Below are 15,967 nucleotides of genomic sequence, written 5' to 3'. Positions count from 1 at the left end.
AGGTAAATCGACAAGAGGTGATGCGTCAAATTATTTAAATCAAATGATGCATCATATGTATGTAGCCTTCATACAAACAACGCAGAATTTATCAAGGTTTTTTTTATAAATTACTTTTTAGCAATGAAATTTTACCGCACAGAAATTTTTAAAATATAATCTTAGTTGGTAGATTGGACTTGGTATAAAGTTCCCTTATCCACCGAATGAAGTCACAGGGAAGGAAATAAAGTGGCAATTTTTTCCTGTTTAACCATTTTTATCATTTACTATACAGAAATGTTTATGGCATGAAGTACTATATTAGAAATATGTATACACAAGTACATGACAATATTTTTTACAATAATGTATAATATACAATTCTACATATAGTTTATATACAAGTCTGAATGTAGTGCCATATACTCATATGACAGCACCAGTATTCATTACTCATTTGATCCATATAAGTATAAAATTGTGGAATAAAATATTTCTAAAATTGCTTAAGGGAGGCCAGTCTTATATAGTGATAAATTACCCTCGATACTAATGAATAATATGTGTCTTGTAGAACACTTCCATTGCCGGGGTAGTTTGCAACGCGTGACCCTTCAGAACGTAAAGATGGCTGCATTGTAAACCTTTCTGTAATGCATCAGGTTGGGTATAGAATGATTCGTTATTTACATTAACTAGGACTATTTTTGCGTGTGCTTATCGATCCTGGCATTCATTTACATGGCGTCTTTTAACAGTATGCTATACGTTATGTGGGGGAAACGAAATAGTGATTTAACACTATGCTTAGTGATTGGGACCACAAACAGGATTTAGCACAGGGGCGGGCAACTCCAGTCCTCAAGGGCCACCAACAGGTCAGGTTTTCAGGATATCCCAGCTTCAGCACAGGTGGCTCAATCAGAGGCTCAGTCTTTAACAGAGTCACCTGTGCTGAAGCATCCTGAAATTCTGACCTGTTGGTGGCCCTTGAGGACTGAAGTTGGTTACCCCCCTTATTTAGCAGAATGCTATTTATAATTGTACACCTGCAAAGCCGGCTGCCGCCTCTCGAGGAAGCTGCGCAAGTCTTGACCGGGCATACGATTGGAAAACAAAGTGTGGCATCTGTTTGAGAACCACAAGGTTTTAATCAACTAATTGTGGAGTCTGAAAGTATAGTCTTGGAATCGGCCAAATGAAATCATTTTTAGTTCTAGTGCACAAGGTAAATAAAATAAACTATCAAACACAATGCTGTTCCCCTCTTGTAACAAACAGAATGACGGAAGATCCACAAGCTTAATAATTACAATATGTAGTTCTGTTTTTGGGGGGAGTGTAATATTTTCCCATATATCCCTCTGACAAGCTACCTACTCACTACAATAATGAAAGGGTGTGTGCCAATGGATCTGGTAATCAGGCGTTCACGGTGCTCCAATTAAAAGAAAGTTTTAACAACACACTAGGCCGTCATCTCAGGCATCTTTAGTTCTACGCTATACTTTTTCAACAGTTTCATAACCATGCAGGAAAACAAAAGCTTTAAGATCAAGGCAGAGTTGTTCAGAGAACTTGGTGAGAAATAACACGGGAGGAATTTGCTTTGCACTGCCAGCATTAAAACTCACTGATCTTTCAGCAGAAACCGGGCGCCTTGGCAGAAAAAGGTGGGTGCTTTTAAGTTCGAACATTTCAGGAGATAAAATTCCAACAAGTCGCTGACTTTCTCGGTTTGCTTTCAGGTTCCCACGTTTTTAAATATATATATACATATATATATATATATATAAAAAATGTTTTCCCCCTTAATTAAGCACCGCCGTTAAGTTCCAGGTGTCTTTAAAAAGAAGCCGTTTGCTGGCATGAACAGTCCCAGAGATTAGAACCGGGGTTCTAGGGATATGTGGCACATTGAAGGGAGAGAACAAGATGGCAGCGCACATTCAATGCAGCATATATTATTTTTTTTGCTTGCTCCGTGTGATCTTTGAGAATGGGTCTCGTGAAGAAAACTGCCACGTTTGTTTCATCAGCGGAATTACTCTGATGGCTTTAATTGGTCTGCAGCAATCCAATAACGGGAAAGATTGCCACTGGCCGAGGCTTTGCCGTTTTTACCAGCGCGGCTGTTATGATGAAATGACATTCCCACAAAACCCTATTTTGGCGAGTCCTCTCGGGGGCCGGAGTGAGAAGCGACTGTTTTTCAAAATGTGTCATGGCTACGTACAAGGTACTTTTAAGATTATCACAAACTGGCAACAAAGAGTCACAAGATGTCCGTTAATACTGGTTTGCAGGGGCCTCAAAGTTTCACATCAAGGGTTGCTGAACACTTCCATGGTTACAAGCGCAACGCGTGACGCATCAGTCCAGCGGCTCCTGTTTTATCCGCATTGTGTTGGGCTGCAGCCGCCTGTCCTCGCGGCACAGGACATATTCGCTGAACTGGGAGGAGTCCACGCCGCCGCCGCAGGAGGCCACCACGTTGAACCCCTTCTGAAATAGTCTCTCCAGGACCTGGAAAACAAGAGACGGGAGAGTGTACAGCGGGCAGCGCGGCAGGAACAGCGACGCACGCTCCTCGGAGAACGCTTCATTCACCACCAGTCCCTAGCGCAGGGGCGGCCAACTCCATTCCTCAGGGGGACAAAAACAGGTCAGGTTTTTAAAGATATCCCTGCTTCAGCACAGGTGGCTCAATCAGTGGCTCAGTCGAAGAAGGGATATCTTTAAAACCTAGCCTGTTGGTGGCCCCTGAGGACTGGAGTTGGCCGCCCCTGCGCTAATGCTAGGAGGTACACGTCATTGTGTTAATTCTTTCCAACACTTAAAGAAATAATACACCAAGTATTAGGAACCAGAAAACCCAAGATGAAATTGAATAAAAGGTGTCACCTAACAAGTGTCGTATGGTTTATTTCCCTGTGATAACCACCTTGATAAAGTTCCCAGGCACGAAACGCGTAGGTGCGTTACAGTACCTTCACCATCCTGCTTCAGCTCGCTATAAATTGATCTTCCTGCTAGAGTTGCCCTGGGTTTTTATTCATTCCTCTTCTGCCTGAATCTTTTGGTTGTTTCCGGCTGTGCTCTGCATTTCTCTACAGTACCTGTGATAACCAGGCAGGGTTACTGGCTCTGCACTTCTGTATCCGCAGGCTGTGCTCAAAAAGCTGTGTGATACGGCAGGCAGAAGCTAATAGGGGTCCGTGTTAAAATGGATAAGAAGTAAAAGGTGACTCACTCAGAGCGCTCATATGCATTACCCAGAATCCCTGGCTGCATTGGAAGCGCTGTATGCTAAGAGATAAAAGGGAAGGGCAGGGCTGCAGACGTGTGTATGTGCTCACACGTGGGATCTGTATTTGCTCTTTCCTTGTGGTACGAGCACGTACATGGCTGGACATTTTCAAAGCAACTACTAAACCCGGGGTGTTTGTGAACAATGGGGTTTTTTCACCTACTTACCATATGTTTAATTAACCATTTTGTGGCCAGAGTGTCAGCCCCATCTGGAAACAAAAGGTTAAAGTGGCTCTGACCCCAGAAAGCTGCCACGAAAATACAAAGGGGAAGGCAGCCAACGCTACACAAATGGGAAATAAAACCGCTCTTTTTCTGTTAGCTTCCAAAAATAGGTGTTTTACCCAAATAACCACTTTAGGATTAACCCATTGATCCCAGGACAGAGATTGCTGCATTTTCCTCTTCTGCCATCATTTGATTTTGTGAAAGATAAGAAATTCTTATAGATCATGTGACGTATATTGCCCTATACCAGGGGTGGCCAACTCCAGTCCTCAAGGGCCTCTTCGACCGAGCCACCTGTGCTGAAGCAGGGATATCCTGAAAACCTGACCTGTTGGGAGCCCTTGAGGACTGCAGTTGCCCCGCCCCAGATTCACTAAAGGTGGATATAGCTGCATTAACATTTGGTGTTATTGAAAAATGGGGTCGCTGACGTATTTTTATTTTTGAATTAACGCTGTACTCACTAATAATTATTTATTCATACTTGGGCAGCAAATTTCATCTAATTTGCACACACGACAATTGTGTTCACTCTGCGTTTAACAGCCCGAATAAGGCAGAACTCCTACACACCTACGTTAATCAGCGCTAGCGAAGCACTTGTGAGGGTGGGGGATACATCCCACTTTTCTATCATAGGGTGATGTAATCGGATCTCTGACACAGTCCTACGGCAGAAAATGATTTAACCCTTTTGATGCCGCACGGCTACATTGCAAAGGAACGCCTCCAAGCACCAACGGGTTAACACACAACACAAACACCCTACAAATAAAACACAAACAGCTTAACAGCCCTGTGTGTAACTATGACGCGGCTGGTTTCCCCAGTGGCCAGTTAGTCATGGGTTAATATGTGCTACAATCTTACTATTGGGAATTGGATGACGTAATCGAGGTTGGCTAGTCTTATCTTGTCTATGTGGACATTATAAACATGGGCATGATAGGCCTAACGCCAGCCTCGGGGTAGGTGATAATAATTTGCAATCGTTTTTTGGCATTAGTCCGATATTGGCAGGTATAAGAGTATGCGAGGAAGTAATTTGGCATTAATCACTTATTTGCATATGACGCACTCAAAACGCTGCTGATATCGCCGAGGTGATGAGCCTACAGCGGGCGATGTGGCTATAATGAATACGTCGATAACGAATTACGCTAAAGCACAGATAACGTCATTTTAAAAATGTATCGGCCTTCAGTTGATTTAGGCTTCTATCTGTGCTATTTTGAAGGGTGAACCTACGTAGTAGTTCAAAATTAATGTCCGATTTCGCGAACACGCAAAAGAGCACAAAATAAAAGTTGCAAAGCCCAAACGCAGAACTATACAGTTCCAATGTTTTCACAAAAAAAACAGATTCACCCCCCCCCCCCCCCCAGGCCATTTCCACATCTGTCAAAATGTATGATTCGTGCCTTTGTTTCTGATAAATTACTGTCAAAAAAAAAATTGTACAGCAAAAGGAAATTAGGGGTACTGTGCGTTAAACCATACGCTGGTGAGACCTGCAGGTGTGAGATGCTCCGTTCCAGGAGGAGGGAGCTGGGGAAATATTTGGTGCTCTGTTGCTTCCTTTGAGAAAACGTTTCTACCGCAGTTCTTCTCCCAACGCTAGACTTCTAGAGCAGTTCTTACCAAACTGTTTTACATTGTCCTCCCCCTGCTAGAAAATATTTGTTCACCGAACCCCTAATTAATAAATCTTATTGCCGTCTCGTCAGACTATCGCTAACAAAACTGTTAGACCAATCAAAGACAGTATAGTGTCCTGAGCTTGATGGGGGGTGGGGGAAAACGCACGCTTAATAAGGCCCCAAACTGCACCTCGGTGTGTGCAGGCAGCACGAAAGGTTCTGTATTACAATTACTGAGATAGTTTCCAAAGTCACGCCCCACAAAGCCTTGTGGCTTTGGATGCAAAGCATTGTGGGGAACAATGTTAGGAGCTCCTGCTGTATTGACAGGTATACCACCCACGCTAAGGTGCAGTTTGGGGTCTTCCTAAGTGCGCCGTCCCACACAGGCTCAGGACCCCCCATTCTGCCTGCAATCTGCCGTTACAGATTTGGGGGCGAGAGAGCCCCTTAGGTGTTCACAAACGCCCTGTTGGAAATCACTGCTCTAGTGAGATGTTTCTACACATTGCGTTAATTAACATTTTCAGCAAGTTTTGTTTCTGTTTATAAAATAGTTTTGTTAAACGTAAAATTAAATGGATAAAAAGAAAGAAAAGAATTCCATATTTGATGTCTATCTGCCCGTTTAGATAATCTGACTACGGGTGCATGAGTTTAGATTCAGACTGGTGACAAAACCGAGTATGAAATGAAACCGTCGTTTAAAATACTCTCGGCGATTTTTACAGAACATCCTTTTGAAATAAAAAAAAAAGAAGAAAGAAAAAAAAAAAGAAAAAAGTGCAGAGATCAATTTTTTTTAAGTCCATACCTCGGGCAGCATCATTTAATTATGAGCAAGACATAAATTATGCATTAACACATTGTTGCATTCTCTCTCTAGAATAGCAGAGCGGGTTTTTTTTTTGTCCTTTTTTTTTTGGAACTCAATCTTAGATGCTGGGGGGGGGATTTTGCAGGAAAAACCTCCGGGCCATGCATTGATGAAAAAAAATTAGCATTTATAAAAATAGCACCGTCACGGCCCAGAACCCACTAAGTATGCTCCCCCCCTCCTTGTTTGAACTTCAAAATCCATTCTCCTATGATATCACCTGGTTACACTGTTGCTGGAGCTTTGTGGACTGGAGGGTCTTGGCGTCCATTGCTTCACACCGCTCTAGCAAGTAAGGTATTAAATAAATGATATACATTCTCCATGTTATAGACACATGGAGAATACAAGGGGAGATCAGCAGATAAATGTTTTATTTTGGGGAGGACCCGCTCACCTCAGGTAACCTCAGAAGTGGTTTACCCAAGATCACATGGGATGAGTAAAAAAGACACCCTTTACAGAACGGCTTCCTATCCCGTATCCCACCTAAACAATGGAGCTTTTCTTTTGCTGAAGTTCATTGCTGATCAGATTTAATCCCATGAGTTCTATTGTCTGTCTCCAGTCACCACTGGCTGATGCTCAGAACATCCATCCACATGAGGGTGAAATTGGTATATATCAGGGGGGCGGCCAACTCCAGTCCTCATGGGCCACCAACAGGTCAGGTTTTTAGAATATCCCTGTTTCAGCACAGGTGGCTAAGTCGAAGACTGAGCCACTGATTGAGCCATCTGGGCTGAAGCAGGGGCTGATTGAGCCAACTGCTCTGAAGCAGGGATATCCAGAAAACCTGACCTGTTGGTGGTCCTTGAGGACTGGAGTTGGCCACCCCTGACATACATACTAAATATATACTAGCCAATGCTTTTCATTACATGGTTATTGTATACTTAAATTATGAATGAGATTGAGGTAGGTCTCAGCACATGTTTAGTTTGTGGGATTTACCAAACCCTCCTATTTATGTGCCGTCCCAGCTGTGTTGGGATGTAACTGCCTCGCAGCTGTGTGTTAGGCATTGGTAGGGTTAGCCGACCCTAACTCCGACATGTGATCATCGCTGCTTCACCGTACTCTAATCCAGGACTCCTGTTGGGAAAATAATCTGTTTCCCGGCATTGTACGCAACACATAAGTGAGGCAGCCCTATTATCACATCAGAGGGAGGGATATCAGGTTTAAAAAAAATAACAAAGACAACGGAGAATACGTATTAAAGCAAAAGTGATGCAATTCTGGGACAACCAGGCTTTCACCACGTGTATCAAAGATGAAAATCCCATTGAAATCAATAGGATTTTTCCCCCTCGACACATCTGGTGTAGTTTGTTTTGCCCCAGAATTGCACCCCTATCGCCTTGATGCATAGCCCCCATAAAGTGCATTTCTGGCATTAAGGGGTAACATGGAATTGTGGGTGCATGACATGCTCCAGGTTCAAGTTCCCTGTGTCCATGACAATAGAGTGAGCCATATGACCCAAACAGTGTAACGTCAAAAGATACCCTGTGGCGTTGGAAGACAGGTTACCCTGCTGCTCAGGTGAATGTAACCAAGGTCTCCTATGGTGTAGGAATATATGGTCCTTCATACGCGGTCCCAAGAAAAAACTATAGGATATTGATTCATGTCAGCTCCTCGTATCTGTGCCCCACCACATATTCCCGGGCTGTGTAGTGCTGTGCTCATCATTGGGGTCAGAACAAAATATAGCAGTAATACACAAACGCACAACACAATGGAAGGTAATGTGTAATATGGATTACCTGCACCGAATTTAATCTGCAGTAACCGTTCAGTGGGAACCTGATGACGTGGGTCGGGTCCTGGTTCCAGCCGGCATTGACGGAGTTGCACATAACGTCTCCAGTTTCGGGGAAAATCTCCTCTATTAAAGCTTTCTCCCCACTCAGCGCAATCCTTTCCCCCAGGTCTGGGGTCACTCGCACGACCAGACAATCGCATGGCTGGAAATGTTTCCTGTGCTCTTTGTCCTGCTTATATCGTTCAAGCTCTTTGACCATGGGATGCAGCTGGTAATACTTTGCTTCTTCATATAACAGATTGAACTCCTAGAGACAGAGAAACAAGACTGTTTGCTGGCGTTGGTGAACACAAAAGACAAATGTTTCCGCGATGCAAAGAAAACGGTTCCTGTATGATATATTCATTCATGTTTCAAGGAGACAGATTAAACTATTGTTCGAAGATGTATTCACAAAACGATGCATTTTTGTACATGCTGTATCTTTTAACGCATCAGTTACCCTCCTGCCTGAACCAGGGGTCCCGCGGGGCTCATCCATTGCCCCCCTGACATCCGTGGATTCCCCCATTAAAAAAAAATATTTTTATGTGCAGGGTACAAATATGGCCACCAGACTACAATTATGGCCACCGGACTACAATTATGGCCGTGGGGGGAGGGTCACAAATAGTCACGCCTTTTCTATTGGGCATGAGCCAATGAAGTATAGCTGCAGCCAGAGCACAGCCAATGACCAGTATTCGAAATAACCCCAGGCAGACTCCAAAATTCGTTGATCAGCTATTTTTTGCAGACTTCCAAAAAAGCAGGAACTACATGAACGCACCACCTACGCGTTTCATTGGCTGTGCTCTGGCTGCTGCTATACTACGTTGGATCATCTTCACTTACAGACTGCACGCCCGGGATGCTTTGGCAGTGGGAGTGTTCCTGCAAAGGATACAGGTAATGGGCCATAGGGCCATGTCATTCTTTCCTGTTATACAAAACTGCTGCTTATACTTAGTGGGTTATAGAAGTGTGCCATTATTCGTGGTCATCAAGTGGATGCCACTAGGCACGGAGTCCCACTATTTTTCATCATTTTGAGGAATGAATAATACATAAGCATCTGACGCTTACTGGATTTATTGATATAATTGAATGTGGTCACGTGATTTTTGGAGCACCACAGTATCCTCTACTGAACTATTGGGCATGAGACCTGACCCTGCCACCATTTTGTGTGTGGCGTGCACATCTTTTGCCTGGTGCCAAAGTGAGGGAACCAGGAGGTCCTTGGACGTCGTGGGACCATAGAGGAGCTCTGGGAGACCCCTAGTTCAGGTTTATAGTATGCCACGTTAACCCTTTGGGGGATCCAGGATGTAGCTTCATGGGGCCTGGACCTCCAGGGGCCCAATGATATAGTAGCAACGTGATAATCTACTGGCTCGTTCTCATAGGGGACCTCACGATCTGTGCTCTGAAACCATCGTACAGGAAGAGGGACTGACATGTCAGTTCCGTCATCAGTGACCGCGAGAGCTGGAGGGGCCATGGCACTCGCCAGCACTCAAAGGGTTAACCAGCAGAAAACCTAGGCCGGGTGATAGAATACTCGCCACTGATTTTATGTATTGATGCGTTCTCACACATGGTTGATGTATGTATATCTGTATTTGTATAGTGGCGTCCCTGTCTATAGCGCATCCCAGCAGTAACGGACGCGACAAAATAAATCCTGCATCAGTATTATAATTCTCACCTCCCAGCTGCAAATCTGGTGCAAAAAGTGGCAATTCATTCCTTATTAAAGAAATAAAAGTTCAATAGCAAGCAGCGGCAAATCTGCATTACTGTGGCGTTCGTTTCGAAATAAAGACACTGATAAATGGCCGACTCAGTCCAACTCGGCTGTTTTTCAGACAGTGAAGACGAAATATCAGTTAAAATGATCTGGAATGACTCCTTTCAATGATGTGCATCTTGTGACAACACAGGATGCTAAATGTACGAGCAACTAGTGTTCCTGCATCCTGCTAACGTATTCGCAGAACGTGACGATCTGTGCCGGCTACAGACTGTTTTATACTTAGAACATCGTGCTTTGCGTGAAACAAAAACACGTTACTGGCAATTTCACAACTACCAGTTGTAGGGAGAAGAAAACGTAATGGATACAATGTTATGTGTTATAATGATTCTTTTACATCAAAATTTAAATAGATAATTAACCACTTCAATGCTTCTGTAGAACTAAAAGTTTGTCAAATTCCAGGATGACTTCTAATGTTCTCTTGACAAAGTCAAATCAATCATTTTAGCCTTAGGAGGAGCACAGGTGCGCAAACGTCGAAATGACCACTTTCCGTAGAAAACTATTTTCGCACCTACATTTAAATAATCTTCACCTGGAAATCAAATGAAGTCACACAAAAAAAAAAACAATTAAAAAAAATTAGGCATGGCAGGAATAGGGATTCCATTTTTAATGGTGAATTTCCATTTACTGGGGAACCTAAAGATAATTAGCCGAGCATATAGCACAGCCTCTAATAAATGTATTCACAGGTATCCAAAAACCATAGTAAGTTCATGTCTGCTTCCCAAAAAATCCTCCGTGTTTATTACCACGGCTATTGATAGATGGATTTTGGGGTTTCCTGCTGCTTAATGGGCTTACATGAAGTATAATCATTAGGATTGTCTCTTCATAAAAACCCAGTAAAGCACGGGGCCAGAGTTCAGATAATTTAGGAGTCCACAGGCTATTCAATATATTTGACAATTTAGCGCACTCTGATAAAAGGGAAAGTAATTTTGTGTTGGGACATATGACCCTTCTAAAAAAAAAAACACAGCACTAAATCTAATACATGTTGCTGAAATGAATGGCAGTGAGACATCACTGTGTGAGCTACTTTTAGATGAGATGCCTGGACAATCAGATGTTAACCAAATCTGCACTAGCAGAAATGAATCAAAACAACTAAAATAAACTTTAATGAAGGAGAAATCCCAGCAATATCCTACATGTGTTTTTTTTTTTAAAACTAAATCAGTTCTGCAGTATTAGATAATACTTACTACCTTTTTTAATTTTAAAATTCAACTCAATGTCATTTTTAACTAGTTTTAATCTTTAATACACTGGACATCCTTTGATTTCTATAGCAGGTTTTATCCCACATCCCTAGCAGTGCAAGATATTTGTAACACTTTCCTTTTTGTGATCATTTGTTGCCAATATTCCCATCAGTTTGATCTGCAAACTGGAACAATAGATAATGTTACCTTAGTAATATAAGAATACATTGTAGCTGCTGAGTTACACTGACCGACGGATTGATTTGAAACTGAAAGGCAGCCATTTAGTGAACCCTAGGAACCTCAGAATTTTGCTGATTGGTCACGGGACAACCAATTGATCGGCAGCTGAGGTAATTAGTTTTCAATAAAGGTCATCAAAGGCTGAATATATTAAAACAAAAAAGATTATTTTTTTTAGCTGCTGGCATAGCCTCTTTAAGGACATGTTGGGCTGTATTTGGAGAGGAAGGGAACAGAGTTATATATAGATTTCCTTACATCACCTTGGACATTATAGCGTTGTTCGCTAGCCACCTGTTGGCTCTCTGCTAACATGGTACATTACTGCATCAAACCTCCATCCCTGATTTTTTCTTTGAGTCTCTGGGTAGGAGTATGTTACCATTATATTACTGGGCCCCCTTAGGCGCCATCTTGATGGTAACCAATTTCAGGCGGTGTCTTTTCGCCAACCCTCCCACATGTGACACATCAAAGGTTAAGAAAAGCCCTGGGTTATTATCAGAGATCACAGGGAAAATCCTGCCACGATGCTGACTCTTGGGCGTCAAAGGGCTGAGCAGCGACTGGAACGGAGGCTGAGCACTTGTGCAGTCCTCGGCCAGCTTTAGGACGTTATACTATGAGTGAGGCTGAGCCATCCTTCTGTTGACGGACTCTGCACGTAATGCTGTGTTTTGTGAGTCACTGGGTCTCCTGCATCAAGGCTGGGTGTTTTAACAACATTTTAAAAAGAACTACACCGTGGTTAGAAAAGCACTAATCCGAAAGTTGCCGTTTCTGGCGATTTAGCATGTTTAATAAACATGCTAAAGGAATGCCGATGGATACATTTTAATCCCTTAATGCCAATGCAAGACCCTCCAGTGCTAAAAGAGTTAATGACAACTGAACAGTTTCTGCTGTAAAACAGACCCAATGCATCATTCATTGGCATTCAAAGTAAGCAAGTAGCAATATAAATGTGATTATGAATAAAGCTACTTCTGCTTGGAACCAGAGACCTTAAAACACCTCCTCAGCACCCAATCTATATTGCAGGCCTGGTCCCTAACTCCTCCCAAACTAACACCAGGAGTCAGAAAGGAATTAATTTCCCCCTTATGAGATATCATTATATAATATATCACTGGGGTTTGTGTTTGCTTCCTCTGGATCAATATACTATAAGTACGGATATAGGATAAAGTAGCTGTCATCTAAATTTAGCGTAGGTTGAACTTGATGGACACGTCTTTTTTCAACCTCAGCGACTATGTAACTAATATGTAACTGTGTAACTGTAATCTCATCTACTATGTAACTATGTAACTACTATGTAACTTCTGTAGCTTGTTACTGTAAAAAGCAATACAGAAACGTTGAATCACAAGACTATCTGTGTGGGATATAAGAAGGTATTAAGCGAGCAATCTCCCCCACCCCTGAACTGTGTATGAGTTTAACTCTATACAGTATGTTATTATCTCGCCTCCTGACTGCTCTGCAAAAAAATGTAAAAAAATAAATGTTTTTCTATTGTAAAAAAAAGCATGTTTTTTTTAAATCTCTAGTTTCTGAGGTCCCCGTGGTAATCTTTAGACTGCAGTTGGCTTCATGGAGAGCTTCATTTTAACCTGCCAGATACTTAATATTTCCTGAACGAAGCATCCGATTTTAAAAAGAAGAACTGCGTTATAAAGGGCAGGACGAGTAAATAAGTAAAAAATGAAATGCAAAGAACTTTACAGATCGGCGCTGACTGCAGCGTTCATTTTATTGCACAGGGCAACATGCTCAGCAGGAAATGCATTTTAAAACACCCTCTTATGCATCTCTAGCAGCCCCCAGTATCACTAGATAATAAATCAATTTGTATCAGAATCCCTTCACCCCATTCAGCACCGAAGGGGTTAACATCTATAGGTAACAATTAGGAAACAATGCTGATGGAATTTGAACCAACACATTGACTTTTTCTCCCAGCACTGGGAAACTTTAGTAAAATCTAAATGAAGGTGTAACACTTGTACAGAGCATATATTCACACCCACAACTTAAGTGCTACCAGCCGTAGAGCGTCAGACACCTAACGCCCCCCTGGTTTCTGTGTAAGGTTCTCAGAACAGTAACAGTGACCTAGAATTGTGGCGCTCTGAATATTCCAAACTTCTAACAGCGTTCACAACTGCACAAGTGAAATGCAACTAGCTTTCACCTCAAGGCTCTTGTTCTGTTTGATGAAACAAAGGTGAAAACTGATAAATATTCAGGAACCCTTTGTAATGATTTCTTTAACATAAGAACCCTTAATGCGCTGGCACACTGGGAAACGCCCCCGTTTTACACTCTCCGCGGTGTTTGGCAATTAGAAAAACAAACTATGTCTAACGTCTTTATACGCCGTTTCCTAGCACTTTAATCATGCTGGAAACTTTTACCCCAAGTTTTGCATTTAGCCCAGCATGCAGTCTGTTTTGCCATAGTATAGTATAGTTTTGCCAATATATATATTATATATTGTGAAGAAATTGGGTAATACACTTAACTAATATAAATAAGCCAGACTGCTGGAGAGGGCACTGGTACCAGAGTACCTATAATAAATAATAATAACATGTTCTTGTATAGCGCTGCTAGTTTTACGTAGCGCTTTACAGAGACATTTTGCAGGCACAGGTCCCTGCCCCGTGGAGCTTACAATCTATGTTTTTGGTGCCTGAGGCACAGGGAGATAAAGTGACGTGCCCGAGGTCACCTGGCGCCGACTCTGGGAATTGACCCAGGTTCCCCTGCTTCACACTCAGTGCCAATCAGTGTCTTTACTCACAAAAAATAAAGTGCTAGGTACACCAAAAATATGCAAACAAATGTCTTTTATTGGCCCAATGTTTCGGCTATCCTACGGAGCCTTTATCAAGAGAGGGTTGTCGAAACGTTGAGCCAATAAAATACTTTTTTTTTTTTTTGCATATTTATGATTACATATATATTTATGATTATATATATATATATATATATATATATATATATATTTAATATATATTTTTAGATTTTATATATGGAAAGCATTCACATGTGTGTAGATAAAGGTGGTAACAGGGTGCAGACCGTCCCGGTGTCAAGAAGGCAGCACATCTGATATGAGAAAACAGGACAGGCACTCCAATATCCAAAGGTGAAATGTATTCCTCAAAGTTTCGGCTCCCAGCAGAGCCTTTATAAATGGTGCTCTTGATCACGGCTCCGTTGGGAGCCGAAACGTTGAGGAATACATTTCACCGTTGGATCTTGGAGTGCCAGTCCTGTTTTTATAATATCAAGTGATATCACCACCCCATCTCTTGAAAATAAAATGTCTGCACTTTGCGAGGAATTTGATAGACAGATTACCTCAACCCCAAATCTGGAGTTGTCATTCATGAAATGTTGATGTTGTGTTGTACATGCCCAGTACATGCCCAGTACATGCCCAGTACATGGGCCATCTCACTGGCTACAGGCTGAATCTTTTGAACTTGAAACAGAGCCTTCCGACTACTTACACTGCAGAGCGATACTCATCAGGGACAGGTCACTACAACAAAATTAGCACATTAAAAAATAACAACTACCTTTGTGCGGTATTAATGGCAGGCAAGGTATTAATTGCCAGATAAGTACCCAGCAAAAAAAGTCTATATGACAGTGTCCTTTCTAAAACAAACTGAAGAGGGGAAGGTCTGAGGTGTGAGGAACATGTAGGGTTGAGTTCTCGAGCCTCTAAACTGGTGGGGATCAAACTCTGTCCGTAAGGGCCACCAACAGGTCAGGTTTTAAGGATATCTCTGCTTCAGCACAGGTGGCTCAATCATTTTGATTAAGTCACCTGTGCTGAAGCAAGGACATCTTTAAAACCTGACCCTTGAGGTCCGCGTTTGAGCCCCGCTGTTCTAAACAATAGAGATTTCTAAATACTAAGTACAGTAGGCCCCGCTTTGCAGCGCTCGGCTTTATGGCGTTTCGCTCACACAGCATTTCACAATGTAAACCCATATTCACCAGGTTCGACGCTTGTTCCATTTTTCTGGCGATTTTCGGCATGACGCACTCAGCAGCTGAGAATCCGGCTGTCACTAAGCAACAGTTTTAGCGCGTGCGCAACTCCTTGTCAGATGCCATTTGTCAGCGAAACAGTCGGTTTGCAGCTCTGCATCTCAGTTTTCATAGGTACAATACAGTACAGCAGGGCCCCGCTTTACGGCGATTTCCGCTTTACGGCGGCGGCCTGGAACCCGCTGTATGAGCGGGGCCCTGCTGTATGGCTATGTATATCATTCAGCATGGACAGGGTGCAACGAATAGCTGTAGCTTGGGTCTATGGAGGATCCAAGAGGTTTGGGGAAAGAACGATAACAGTGTCACCGTGTAACTGGCATAAAACAGCACTATGTGTCTTGCATTTTCTCAAGTTGTGTCTATTAGACAGTTTGTTCACTTCTCAGTGAAAACATGTGACATCCAGAAACACTGAATTCCTGCAAAGTGTTATTTGATTTTGTGCCTCCTCCTTGTAGTATAAAATAAAAACTGGCAGGTGGATTTTTTCTTGCTTAACAATTAATCTATGCTACAGCCTAACATGGAGCATTTCCTCAAAACTCCTTGTGCCAACATGGAAGGCATTCCCCACCTCCGCTAAGCCTGCACCCCTCTCCATCACTCAGCGACGCGTCGCCCAGCAAAGACAAGAAAAGATGCACATATCCCACAACTGGATTCCGACAATCAAGCCTCTCGCTATCGCCAAATACAGTCATGCAGACGCCACTTACAATGCGTACTGAAACGGCTTTTATTTTGTATTTTCAGCCCCAAATAATC

The 15,967-nt window shown here is 42.5% G+C and overlaps 1 protein-coding gene across 1 annotated transcript in view; it reads right to left on the bottom strand.

Moving 5' to 3' along the window:
• Positions 1-239: 239 nt before the first annotated feature.
• The window catches only part of KCTD15 (potassium channel tetramerization domain containing 15), a 30,495-nt gene continuing 14,767 nt past the window's right edge, over positions 240-15,967 (bottom strand). The window contains exons 4-5 of the mRNA XM_075576375.1: positions 7,812-8,117; positions 240-2,508 (exon numbers count right to left, since the gene is read on the bottom strand). Coding sequence (XP_075432490.1) covers positions 2,356-2,508; positions 7,812-8,117 — 459 coding nt within the window. The 3' untranslated portion in view covers positions 240-2,355. The remainder of the gene's footprint in view (positions 2,509-7,811; positions 8,118-15,967) is intronic.

The sequence above is a fragment of the Ascaphus truei genome, chromosome 19 (genome assembly GCF_040206685.1).
Source record: "Ascaphus truei isolate aAscTru1 chromosome 19, aAscTru1.hap1, whole genome shotgun sequence".
Taxonomy (NCBI): Eukaryota; Metazoa; Chordata; class Amphibia; order Anura; family Ascaphidae; genus Ascaphus; species Ascaphus truei.
The sequence above is the reverse complement of the archived record's forward strand: the minus strand, read 5'-3'. Positions and strand labels throughout refer to the sequence as shown.